At 35.0% G+C, this 14437-nt stretch overlaps 1 protein-coding gene across 3 annotated transcripts in view; it reads left to right on the top strand.

Moving 5' to 3' along the window:
* The window catches only part of Msr1 (macrophage scavenger receptor 1), a 62887-nt gene that overhangs the window by 15730 nt on the left and 32720 nt on the right, over positions 1-14437 (top strand). For all 3 annotated transcript variants that reach the window (XM_029480987.1, XM_021170308.2, XM_021170310.2), the window contains exons 4-7: positions 1689-2098; positions 5836-6022; positions 10062-10142; positions 14013-14102. In XM_029480987.1, coding sequence (XP_029336847.1) covers positions 1689-2098; positions 5836-6022; positions 10062-10142; positions 14013-14102 — 768 coding nt within the window. The remainder of the gene's footprint in view (positions 1-1688; positions 2099-5835; positions 6023-10061; positions 10143-14012; positions 14103-14437) is intronic.

Here is a 14437-nt window from a genome sequence, read left to right as displayed (position 1 = left end):
TTTGTTTGTTTGTTTTTCGACACAGGGTTTCTCTGTATAGCCCTGGCTGTCCTGGAACTCACTTTGTAGACCAGGCTGGCCTCGAACTCAGAAATCTGCCTGCCTCTGCCTCCCAAGTGTTGGTATTAAAGGCATGTGCCACCACGCCCAGCATGTCTTATTTAATTCTTAAAAACTCTGTAATTCTGGTTGCAACTAAGAAATTCAGGAGATTCATTTATTTATTAAATAAATAAATATTTAGACCTTAAATATATATGGCTATATATTTAAATATTTTACCTGTGTGAAGGTATACTTTTTCATTCTATATTGTCAAATGTGAAAAACATTATGCGTCTAACTAAGGATGTAAAAGGAGCATGCAGACAAAAATATATACATAGCTATAATCTGTTAAATTTCATCAAATATATATTATTATAGAACAGTGGTAAATATTTTAGTATTTACTTCATCATATATAATTACAACATATGTAATTTTATCTTTAAACGTGATGGTTTTTTTTCCTTTATTTATGTATTTATTTCATTCTATACCATTCTGAAAGGATAATTAGCTCATATAGAAAACATATAGCCATTTGCAAACATGTTTCAGCAGCTCATTATAGTCCCCAAATTTCATGGAACAGAGTGGATATTTTTGAAGATGTGATTCATCACGAGACTGCTTTTCAAAAACATTGAATGTGTTACTCAAAGTAGAAACAAACTTAATGTGGAGAATTTCTAGGGAAATCTGGCAGGTCTATGCTAGGATAGAATGTACTTGCCAAATTAAAATTAAAAAGTGCTTATAATATGACACTAAATTAAAAGTTTCCAGATTCTGTGATTCTGAGACTGGGAAGGCTATGCAGAAGCATCATGAGTCTGAAGTTAGAGTGGGCTGTATAACATCGTCAAAGCCAAGCTGAGCTACACGCTGAAGCTCTGTCTCACAAACCAATTAAAATAATAATAATAATAATAGTGATAATAATAGTAATAATGGAAACAAATATGTTTTGATAAATGTACAATCAAACATTAGACTTTAGACTGATAATACATATGGTAAATTATTTTTCATATTTGCTGCTATGATTAAATATTTTACAACAGGAGAAAATATTGTAATGTGAACAATGCATTTTTAAAGAGAACAAATGTGTCTTCCCAACTTTATCTTAGGAAAATTAACCTGTTTAACTAAAGTGACTAATTTTCTGGTATCTTCAGTGATAAATCAACAGTTTACCAATCCCATAGATGGCATTGGTCTTCTGATTATTCTGTGTATTGATTTTGTAATTATAATTTTAATATAAATATGTCCAACAGGATAATTTCAGAAGAGTTGCTTAACGTGAACTCTTTCCTAGTAACAGTAAGTAGTAGTTCATGACTCAGGTGCAGAACATTTCAGTCTGTAGAATTTTCTCAAATTGACAAAGAATTGTCAAGAAAACTAACAATCAGCAATCAGAAAGGTTGATCTATACTGGATTAATTTCTAACATAAAAATCATAGAGGTGACTATGTGATTTATAATAATATACTGAGTCTAATCAATGAAAACTAAATGCTTGATTTAAGCTAGCATTCAACATCCTTCAATGGATGGAATTCAAAGACATAGGGATGGTGAGCACAAATGATATAAGCTAAAAATTGATTTATTTTTTTATTCAAATATTCAGCTCAGGTTTTGAATTGGGAAATGAAGAACTGCTTAGTTTGTTCACTTAACACAAGTGAGACATCTCAAGGTCCTATGGAAAAAGAAAATACCAGTAAAGTGGAAATGAGATTTACAATTATCATGGAACACATGAAGGACATGGAGGAGAGAATCCAAAGCATTTCAAACTCAAAAGCCCACCTTATAGACACGGAACGCTTCCAGAATTTCAGCATGGCAAATGACCAAAGACTTAATGATATTCTTCTGCAGTTAAATTCCTTGATTTCGTCAGTCCAGGAACATGGGAATTCACTGGATGCAATCTCCAAGTCCTTACAGAGTCTGAATATGACACTGCTTGATGTTCAGCTCCATACAGAAACACTGAATGTCAGAGTCCGCGAATCTACAGCAAAGCAACAGGAGGTAAGCCTTCAGAATGCAGTGGCATGGCTGTGTTCTGGAACTAAATTCCATGGATATGTATATACATATGTGTTCCTAAAAATAACCTGGTTTCTTTTGGTTTTTATAATACCAGCTGTATGTATGCTTTCAGACTGACAATTTAGCATTGGACAACCAATTAGTGTGCTCTTCCCTTGGGAAGTCTATCTTTCCTGCTCCTAGATTTCCTCTGTTACTATAGTTCTTTCTATAGGCTTTGAACCCTGATATGCTTTTCTCTGTCTAGTTTGGTTCATTCACTGTTGCCATCCATATTCAGCCCACATTTGAGCAGTAATGTTGGTCAGACTCTATGTGCATAGCTTTTGATATTTCTCAGAGACATAACCTCAAAGCAAACACCTTGATAATTGCTCTTGTGATCTTTATTCTCTTTCTTCCTCAATGTTCCCTAATCTTTAGGCACAGGAGTGTTTTGTAGATATATCCATTGGAACTGTACTCCTCAACCTTGCATTTTGATTTATTGTAGATTCTATTGAAAAAAAATTCCATGATAACAGGGGAAGACTATTTACATTGTGGGTATAAGGGCATTATAAATAATATAAGGACTTTATAGATTATTGTTAGTGATTATGCTAGTTTAGAGGTTAGTGGTTGTAGATTTTCCTCCAATAACGATGATTTTCATAGCTAAAAGTTATTAGCTAGGTTTTCCCATACCATGCATGATGTTTTAACATCTGAAGTCAGGCCTGGAGAGATGGACCAGTGAATCAACACTGATGTACAAGTGTGAGGACTGGGGGTTGTATGACTTTCCAGAATCCACATACGTTCAGATAAAATGGCTTACATCTGTTATCCCAGTTCAGTTCCGGGTGTGATAGAAAATGGAGACATGAGAGTCTCCAGAAACTCACAAATTGTCTATCTGCGAGAGATCATATATCAAATAAGATGGAAAACAATTATTCTCCCCATGTGCAATGAGGCAGATATATACCACCACAGATGGATATATAAACACATACACATATCATGTTCAAATACACACACATCATACACACATAAAACATAAAAACATCCCCCTAAATGCATGCCAATTGTAGAACAAAAATAAACTCCTAATTTTATTCTACCTAATGAAAATCTATTAAGTTTTTGACTAAGCGTAGACTAACAAAAGAGGAAGTTTTGCGTATTTTTAACTTGTAAGTTTAGCTGTTCCAAAGGTTTGAACTTTTATTTGTTACCCTTTAATGTTATCACAGGACACTGATATCATGATGGGCAACTTCATATTAAAGAGTTCAGATATTCTACTTCACTTTCATGTAATATAAAAAAAATTTGAACTTCTATAGTTCCAACATTTTTCATAAAGTATCTAAGCATATAACATATGATTGGGCATCAAGTATTCATGTGAAGGATTTAGGTGGTTAAAAATGGTACTTAAAGAAGCACCTATGGGGGTGAAGGGTATAATTAAAAGAATAGAATAGAGCAGAGCAGAGCAGAGCAGAACAGAACAGAACAGAATAGAAATACAAAGATGAGATATCACCTGCAAATGTAGACTTTAAGTTTAAGGGAATGAAGGAGAAAGAAGACTCTTATTTTGTGTGGAAGCAGAGCCAGAGGTCCATGGAAGTAGAATGAGGAGTGAAGAATAAAATGGAGGAGCAACCCTCACTTGATTTGGTAATGTGCTAGTTACAGCAGAAATGACAGAATGCCACACAGGTAAAGTATTGTAGCCAGTGGACATTGAGACTATGTTTGAAGACCTGAGGAGTGATTCGGGGGTTGTTTGTACAGACTATACTTTTAATTTGGGGTAATTACAAAAGAAGGTACATGTACACAACAGATTGGAAAGCTGTCTTGTATGTGTTTTAAAGATAACTGGTCACCAAAATTTAGAAATGAAGTTAATGTTGGTATGTGAGTGAATATGCACTGCATTGCCCAGAAAAGCAAATGAGGTTTTGACTGACATCGCTGAAATTCTTTTATTTGCCTTGAAATTCTCCCATCATAGTGATAGGAGGATCCAAATTAAGGTCTGTCCACACGATAGGCAAGTACTCTATTACTGTTGGTTTTCTTCTTGCAATCTTTATCCCACTAAGAAAATACGCAAATTTAATTCAAGGCCAAATTGGTAAACTCTTTCTAAGAGGCAGGGACATCTTACATAAATCATTATACCTCTGGTTGAGGATACACCAAATATGAATTTGAAAGAGAGAGAGTCTTCTCTCTTGTTCATCTATTTTCTATATGAATGATGAGTTGTAGTACATGTTAGAAATCTCAGCACTGAGAACGTCGGGGAAGAGAATCAGGACTTGATGATTTATCCTTAGCTAAATAACAGATTCAAGGCCAAAAGGTCTGTGATACTCTACGTCAAAGAAATATGAAAAAGAAAAAAAGGGAAAGAAGCTGTACACACTCTATATGTATGCTTGTTTATGCATTTACCTATATATAGTGTATTTATTATTGATAAAGAATAAGAAGGAATCAAAATCAGAGGCAATAATGTTTGAGAGTAAAATATGAAAATGCAAGTTGGACATTTTACTGAATCTAAAACTCTTCCAATCATTATCACTAAGAACGGTGTTAAACTTCAGTTGTTACCATAAAAAAATTTCACACACTAAGGATATTTTACCACAAATACCCATTAAAGAAATGTCATTTTAGATAAATTAAAACCCCTATGACAAGATGTTATTTTTAAGTTTTGGAATTTGACATTTGTGTATTTGGGGATAGAAGAATTCTTTTTCAGCCAGAGAACTGGAATTTTGAGGACCCATTTGTTTCAGGACAGTTGAGCACACTGTGTACCCTGAGGTTGTGTTGTTTACAGAAACAAAACAAAATAAAACAAAAACAAAAACGATACAAACAAACACAAAGTGGTTTCTATTGTGTTGTATGTTCAGCCCTTATCATACATCTTTAATCCCAAACAATGAAAGTAAAGTTATTTGTAGAAGGAATGGTTCAGTCATGGTTGAAAGTGATGTCCAATTGAGGGGCAGAAATGTGATGAGTCAGAGAAAGATTTGTCAGAATAGGACATGCCCAACTCTGAGAAGTGAGAGGAAAAGGAAGCTACTTAAGAGAGCATTGCAGAGAGAGGGGCTGTGGGTCCTGGGAATAGAAAGATGCAGTTTTACCAGGACAGTTGTACAGAGACAGGTTTCAGAGAGTATAAGCTAGACACAAGTGAAGACAGAATGAGCCAGAGAATAAGAAGGAACCTGTAGACTAGAGCATATTTCCATAGTTAGTATAAGGCCAAGCAGAGCAATTCAGGAGATGCCAAGAGAGAGAAGCCAGGCTGAGTCAATCAGCTTGGAGAGGCATTTGAGTCAGAACAGCTGTGTTGAATCAACCAGCCAGAAATCAGAAAGAACTAAGAAGGGGCAAGCTTATTTAGCAGCAAGTCTCAGAGACCAAAACCATTTTCTAGGCCTACATTAGATTTTATGGAGGGTAGAAATGTCCAGTACTAGACCTAGTTTACCAGACAGAGGCAGTAAATCTCAGGGATGGCAATTATATCAGGTGAATACAAGTTAACATTTATACTCATTTCTTATTCTCATTCTGTAACATTCCCCTTAGGCTATCTGCTTTCCAAAAATCACATTTTGAATATCCTAGGCATGTACATGATTTCTAACTGTGTGTAACAAAAGTTGTGGTGCTGACTGTGTTTTTAGGATATCAGTAAATTGGAGGAACGTGTGTACAAAGTATCAGCAGAAGTCCAGTCTGTGAAAGAAGAACAAGCGCACGTGGAACAGGAAGTAAAACAGGAAGTGAGACTATTGAACAACATCACCAACGACCTCAGACTGAAGGACTGGGAACACTCACAGACACTGAAAAACATCACCTTAATTCAAGGTAAAATATCTTGACCCGGAAATGAGATGTTAAAAATGTGTCATTATATGCAGGCATTTGGTATCTGACATTCCGTCCTTTAAAGTAAATGGTTTCTGAGGGTGCTGTTACTACAAGTTCACAGAAGTTTAATATGAGGTCAGGCATGATAAGGCTACCAACGCCCTAGAATTTCTTATAGAGTAAAGCAAAGCCAGACATGGTGACTCAGCACTGGGCAGCAGATCCAGGAAGCCACTGCAAGTTTGAGGCTTCCTAGTGAGAGCCTGCCTCAGTAAATGAAAATAAAACAGAGAATACTATATTAGCATGAAAAATCTCTTCTTATCCAACTATACTTTTAATTAGAAATACATCTTAAACTCTTAATAATAATCATAGATACATTACTTTCTTCTTCAGTTCCAAGGAATCTTACTGATTTTTTTAAACAAGCATAAGTCATTTATATCTACATATTAGAATATAGTTATCTTCACTTGATGGATTTTTTTCTCCAGTTTAAACTTTCTGGCCTGCATTTTTAAAGTTTATGTCTTGTAAAAATGCTTACTTTTAAAAATACAATCTGACAGCTCTTTTTCCCTGTATCTACTTCTACTACTTAATTTTGTGTTGTTATTTTTTTGCTTTTCCAGCTTGATATATGTCCCTTACTTTCTTGCTCTGTCTTTTATATAGTTGATCTGGACTGTTTTTATTGAATATATCTGTTCAAAATCACCCAAAACGATTAGGAAACTTTATGCCATACTACTCTTGTCTTCATTGCTGTTGAAATGTGTTGTCATGCATGCTAATGCTTGTCAGCATCTTCAAAGATAACTGAGTGGAATAGGGAACTGAAAGTGGTATGCCTCAGGACACACGCCCTGGCCTCCTTTGTTTGAGGGTCCAGTTCATGTCTATGTTATAAAGTTTTAAAAACAAGAGTTTAGTTTGTTTTATTCATCTTACTTTTTTATTAAAGGAATTCACTTAGACTTGCCCATGAGATAGCCAATTTTACTCCTTTAAAATCTATGTCACACATCTCTGGATCACGTTCCTTCTGTATAAATAAAGATATTGGAAGTTCATTTGAACCAAGTCAATGGCACTATCTCGAGTAATTTTATTTGTTCTCGATTTTTCTGGCTGTCTTATGCCATACAAGTTTTTATGCCACAGTTATTTTGGTTATTTTATGAGGATAATAATGCGACTTGGCTTCTGAATACCAAACATCTGTGAATGCCCATCTGTCCTATTAAATGGCCCAGTATTTAGTCTCTATTGTGTGTACTTTGAATGACTGATGAATTAGTTACTATAACTAACAAAAAGGAAATGCTGTGTAATAGTTGATATAGAGTGGTTTTTAGGGAATGAAGACAAGAAAATAACAGGCACGTAGACATAGATGTCATTTTCCCACTTTGGTGCTGGCCTTGTACAGACTGGTTGTTACTCTAAAGCTGAACTATACTTAACCCCCTTCTGGTTTTCTTTCATATATATATATATATATATATATATATATATATATGAAAATTGCATAACCCTGAATGTATAGAATTGACAATAAGAGGTCTTGGTGTATTTTGGAGGAATTTTTCCTGTAGATTTTGGTTTTCCTTGTCCTCATTCTCCTCTCTCTCTCTCTCTCTCTCTCTCTCTCTCTCTTTCTCTCTCCCTCCCTCCCTCTTTCTCTTGCTCTCTTTTCCTTACTCCTTCTACCCATCCTTTTCTACTTTCTGAAGATTCAGCCCAAATACTTGCTAAGAGTCAACCTAGTTTCTCGTTTAATTCCCTTTAACATAAATTCTTCCCAATTCTCCCTTCTTCCTCTCTAATTATAATGAAAGTAAGTTGGACTGACCCATTCTATCTCTGATGTACATTAAGCTCAACTTCATGATTTTAATATTTCCCTCATTAGTAATTATATTAGAAATTAAGTATTATAAAGATCAGATGAAGCCTTATTTAATGTGTACTAGTTTAAGACAGTTAAGAAGTAGGGTTGTCCAAATCTTAACAACAAAAATAACTTAAAATCAGCACCTGTGGACTACATAGTACAATTTGATTTATTCATTGCTAATTCATTTATTCTCTTTTTATGTATTTGTTGACACTGGAATTGAATCTGAGGGCTCATGCATTCTATATGCAATGTTCTACCCAAATTTATACGTGTGGTTCTTAATTTGTTTATATTCACATTTATCAAATAAAAATTTATATATTACAGACATCTTGATACGTAATAAAATGGATGCTTTTAAATTGAAAGAAAATAAGAAATGCCAAATTCAAGTTCACGTGTATCTCTAGAAATGAAGTAGCTGAGTGAATAAGTGACCTGGTAGCTGGTATCTGTGCCTGGTGTCAGGTTGTTGCAGGGATACTTTCCTTATTACTGATCTTTTTAGTTCATATACAGCACATATGTTAGCTCTTCTTCCTTTTATTAGCACATTAAAACACATGACAAAGAAAACTCTGGATTAATCAGCCTTTAAATAGTTGAATACTTTCTTTGTGCATTTTAATCTCTATCCTACCCTTTTTTAAAAAAATGGATATTTTATTTATTTACATTTCAAATGTTATCCTCTTTCCCAGTTTCCCCTCCAGAGACCCCCTATCCCATCTCCCTTCCCCCTGCTTCTATGAAGGTACTCCTCCACCCACTCATTTCCACCTCCCCACCTTGTCATTCCCCTACACTGGGGCATCAAGCCTTCATAGGACTAAGGGCCTCTCCTCCCATTGATGCCAAACAAAGCCATCCTCTGCTGCTACATAAGTGGCTGGAGCCATGGGTCACTCCATGTGTACTCTTTCATTGGTTGTTTAGTCAACCCCTGGGGGTTCAGGGGGCAGGCATCTGATTGGTTAATATTGTTGTTCTTCCTGTGGGGTTGCAAACCACTTCAGATCCTTACACAAAGAACTCAAGAAGTTAGACACCAGAAAACCAAATAACCCTATCAAAATGGGGTATAGAGATTCTACTTCACACTATTCAGAATGGCTAAGATAAAAAACTCAGGTGACAGCAGATGCTGGAGAGGATGTGAAGAAATTGGAACACACCTTCATTGCTGGTGGGATTGCAAACTGGTACAACCACTCTGGAAATCAGTCTGGAGGTTCTTCAGAAAATTGGAAGATTTTCCAGAGGATCCTGCAATACCTCTCCTGGGCATATACTCAGAAGATGCTCCAACATGTAATAAGGACACATGCTCCACTATGTTCCTAGCAGTCTTATTCATAATAGCCAGAAGCTGGAAAGAACCCAGATATCCTTCAACAGAGGAATCCATACAAATAATTTACACAGTGGAGTACTAGTCAGCTATTAAAAACAATTAATTCATGAAATTCTTAGGCAAAATGTCAACCTGAGTGAGGTAATCCAGTCACAAAAGAGCACATATGATATGCACTCACTGATAAACAGATATTAGCCGAAAAGCTTGGATTACCTAAGATACAATTCACAGACCACATTAAGCTCAAGAAGGAAGACCAAAGCGTAGATGCTTATCTCACCCTTTTAAAATCAAAAATCAAAATCTTGAATTTTAACCAAGTCCACCTACATTCTTATGTCTGTTGTGTTTCTAGTCCTTTTGTAAATAGCATGGTTCTTCCAATAGTTTCTTGTTCAAAGTTATTTTTGACTTGTTCCTTTTTCTCTTAATATGTAAAGACCTTCCACAAATCCTCTTAATTTTTCTTATATAACATTTAAATAAGATATGTAAATATCTCTCTTAAAACTCCTAATTTAATATACCATTTTCCAATGATGTATGTTGCATCAACCTTGCAATTGGTCTACTTGACTACATGATTTACAGTTTACTCATTCTGCCTAGAAAAAAAGACAATTTATTCAACACTTAGTTTATAGTTTTAAGATATTTTAATTAAAATTTAATTTCATTATATGTAAATCTCTAAATTTCCAAATAACTGTCTTGATAAATAACAAAGTTAACTATGATTTATAATTATAATCAGTACTTGTTATTTTTCAAAGGGCCTCCTGGACCCCGAGGTGAAAAGGGAGACAGAGGGCTTACTGGACAAACTGGCCCACCTGGTCCTCCAGGCATAAGAGGTAAGGCTATACTAATCTCTGAATCATATATCATGAAGTTGAATGATGTGTATTGATCTTTGTATTTAGAGGAAAAGAGCTGTTTCATCTATTCAATGCTCTGTGTGTGTGTTTAAATCCTCTCACATTTTGGGGAAATATGTGTTATAGCATCCTAATCACAAAGCAAATTGAATAGTAATCATTAATTCATTTAAAAATATTTTATTATCTTGTGTTTGGAGTTTTTGGCTACACATTTATCTGTACATCATGTGCATGCCTGGTATCCTCAGAGACCTAAAGAGATTATCTAATCCCAAAGAACTTAAGTTACAGACAATTATAAGTTGCAATATGGGTCTCAGGAATCATGCATGGGTCCTCTAGAAGAAAATCAGTAGCTAAACTACTGAAGTCATCTTTCTAGCCTAAGCACCAATTATTGATTTTTGTAGAATATTTAATGTTTTATCCAGAGTTACAATATGATGTTGTATATGAGCCTTAGAGGTTTTGGAGAGACTACATATAGTATATAGTAGACATAAGGCTGTATGTGAAGAAGAAAATCACATTCATATTAGTTTAGTCTATAAGATATGATTTTCAATACATATATAGATACATTAATGAGTTATAAAAGTTAGAATGTTGTTCTTATATATTTCTTGACTGCACTATACCTCCTTAAACTCACAGAATCATAAAGTAAACAAAGCTGAGATGATGAACGGTTTTTGCCTGGGCTTTCAGCCACTCTCTCTCTTGTATTTTACTTAGAGAAAAATTGTGCCAAATTATTTTCCTCTGAGTATGTTGTTATCTTGAAACCAATGTTTTGCAAAAAGATAATGGAAGGCAGAGAAAAGGAGACAGATCATGAACTATCTTTACTGAAAAAAAAAATGACACCAACAATACCAACAGGGCGACTGTCATGCTATTCAAATGCCATGCTTTGTAAATAAATTCTCTACACACTGTTTTAAAGGAATATAGCCCAAATGATCTAAGCAAAATTAGAAAGTCTGACTGGCCAAAAATTACCCTAATATCTTTGATTACATGTTAGTTTTTCTCTTTAGATGAAATGAAATGTTTTTCTTTCGATATTTTGACTAGCTAAAGTTACATGAGGAAAAACAACCAAGGAAAAAAATTATGAATATCATGTGATTGGTACATCATGTGTATCTTATCTTAGTTTCTGTTTATCATCTATCATATATATATATCATATGTACATAAATATATATATATATACATATATATATATATATATATGTGTGTGTGTGTGTGTGTGTGTATGATTGTGTGTGTATGTGTATGGTCACCTTCCTGTAAGCCAGTGAGTGTGTGATTTTAACATTAATCACAGATATATATTTTTTTATCCAGCAAGATCATTCTTGTTGAGGGCCGTATAGATCTAAAGAGAAATACATTTATGTCTTAAGTAGGGGAAGCAGCCCACATTATTTTATCTGCCAAAGATGCTATCTCTAAGATCTGTAAGAAACTATCCCTCAAGTATGAGGCATAATTGGTAAAGCCATATAGTGCAAGCATAGCAATCAGTGAAGCCCATGACATGTTGTACAAAGCATCATCTTGAAAACATTATGCCAATTCTTTCCGCACTGTGCATGTGGAAGATAGGATTTGAGACTTTCAACTTTTGTTACTAGTATAAACAGATATCATGTCAAACTAATACATCTTGTCTCCTATCAAATTAATTAGGGTTATCCAGGGAAAGAGACTGATGAATGACTGTTATAAAAATTACTGGGTTGGCTTATACATAGGGGCTGATAATTGAATATTGTCTTCATGCTGGAGAAGCAGAGAACTTGGTTACTCCATTCCTAATGCTGACTGCTTCAGCTGGTTTAATCTAGGACTAAAAGCTAGGGCTATTCTTGCAGAGCAACTGTTCTTCAGTTCATGTTGGGGACTCAAGAAGCTAGGATGCTGGCCACATCAGCAGCAGTAACAACCAGAGCAGTATCCATAACAGCAGGGTAAATACTCACCAGCACTAAGTGGTTACAAAGCATACAGCGCTGTTCATTTCTCCTTGCTATTTTGTGACTGCACTGTTGCTGGAATTCTAAGAGAGGGTTTTCCCTCAGTTAGTTCATCTTATATCTGCCCTCACAGGACTCTCTGCCCCCAACACATATAGGGGCTTCTTGATCTAATCAAATTCAAGATGTAATCAAGTTGGCAGTCAAGATAAATGACAACAAAGATTTAGTGGCTTTTGATGGCATTGCTCATTTACACAAATAGATACTATATATGCAGTTTGCTCATATGACAGGTAATTAAATTATCCTGGTAGATAACCCGTTAAGGTAGAGGATTGCGATTTCATTTGAGGCATGACAAGAAAAACTATGCAAGCTTCAAAAATGATAGGTTTGATTATTATTTAATATCCATTCAGTGTTGTCTATGATTGCTTCAAATGTGATACCCAACTCAGGAACCGAAGGATAGATGGTGATCAATCATAACCTCATAATCTGCCATTTAACTCATTAAACTCACCTTAACAAACACCTACTCCCACAGCCGGGATAAAAATGTCTTAGAAACTTCTGTGATTACTCTAGCGGCCCTAAATAGTTGATACGTTATAATCATTACACATTCTCTAGAGTGCACAAGAGATTAAAGTATGCTTTTTCTTAAGACATTGTAATAATAATTCATTTTATAGTATCAGTCCCTTTGAAAGAGTGTTCTATTGCTTTTTACTCTTAAAATATATACTGGATATATATACATATGTTTATGTATATGATGTATATGTATATGAACTTGTAGTTATTGAGACATGTGATTTGCATCTAAAGCGTTGTCTTAAAAGGCTCTGATAGTAAAAGTTTGATAGTGTTATTGAGAAGTAAAGGGATCACAAGGAGCACTGACATCATCAATGTATTAGTCAACTGATACTATCACAGATGAAGACTAGTAGGGGATAACTTACCCTCTGAAATCTCCAGGAAAGCAGACTCTATAACTGCTTCATTATTCTCCATACATTATTGCATGCTACAAATGCCCATTAAATAATTCAAAGACATGGTGTTTAAATAAAAACTCATGCATACTTCTTATTGTGTTATGTTTTTACTAATATGAACAATAAAAGCTCGAACTTCAAAAATTTATCATCTCTTTAGCTCCTTGGATACTTTCTCTAGCTCCTCCATTGGGGGCCCTGTGATCCATCCAATAGCTGACTGTGAGCATCCATGTATGTGTTTGCTAGGAGGAGCAAGAGAAAGTATCCAAGGAGCTAAAGAGATCTGCAACCCTCTAGGTGCAACAACATTATGAACTAACCAGAACCCCGGAGCTCTTGACTCTAGCTGCATATGTATCAAAAGATGGCCTAGTAGGCCATCACTGGAAAGAGAGGCCCATTAGACACGCAAACTTTATATGCCCCAGTACAGGGGAATACCAGAGCCAAAAAGTGGGAATGGGTGGGTAGGGAAGTGGGGGGAGGGTATGAGGGACTTTTGGGATAGCATTGGAAATGTAATTAAGGAAAATACGTAATAAAAAAAAGAAAAAAATTATCATACTGACTATACTAATATCCACCACTCAAAATTTTCTGGTTGATTATAGTAGCTTTCTGGATAAAACTGAAAATTTGTCTTTACTTTACTGACAATGAGTGTTTCATTGACTATAACATAGTTAATGCAATATGCTCATGTCTTTTTTTTTTATATTATCTTTCAATGGAATACATGAATGGTAGGAAAAATGCCATACTTTCCTCAGAGATTAATTTCATTTATTGGGTACTTGAATATATTCAAAAATAGTTAGACATATTTGTTTTTTCTTTTAACCATGCAGGTATTCCAGGTGATAAAGGTGATTCGGGACCAATTGGCTTCCCTGGAGGTCGAGGAAACCCAGGAGCACCAGGAAAGGCAGGGAGGCCAGGTAGGTATTGTGATGCAAATAATTACTGGATCATTAATAGTGTTTCTAAAATACTTGCATAATAAAAGTTTTCATAGTATGAATAACAGTGTTCTAGTTAACTTTATATGTAAAAAAGTTTGAAATTAATTTTTACCCACCAGAAAAATTCCTATGCATGGAAGGAAAATAGGTCCATACACACATCACATTCAAAAGACACTCACAGGATCTATACATTTGACATAGTCATAGCTTGCTATGAAGGATGCTATCTACCATACAGTAAGCAAAATTCAAAAAATACCAGGAGCACAAGCCTCTTCCGGTCAGAAAAGCACCTGGGTAACTAGGGC

Source organism: Mus caroli, chromosome 8 (assembly GCF_900094665.2).
Source record: "Mus caroli chromosome 8, CAROLI_EIJ_v1.1, whole genome shotgun sequence".
Classification (NCBI taxonomy): Eukaryota; Metazoa; Chordata; class Mammalia; order Rodentia; family Muridae; genus Mus; species Mus caroli.
The sequence above is the reverse complement of the archived record's forward strand: the minus strand, read 5'-3'. Positions and strand labels throughout refer to the sequence as shown.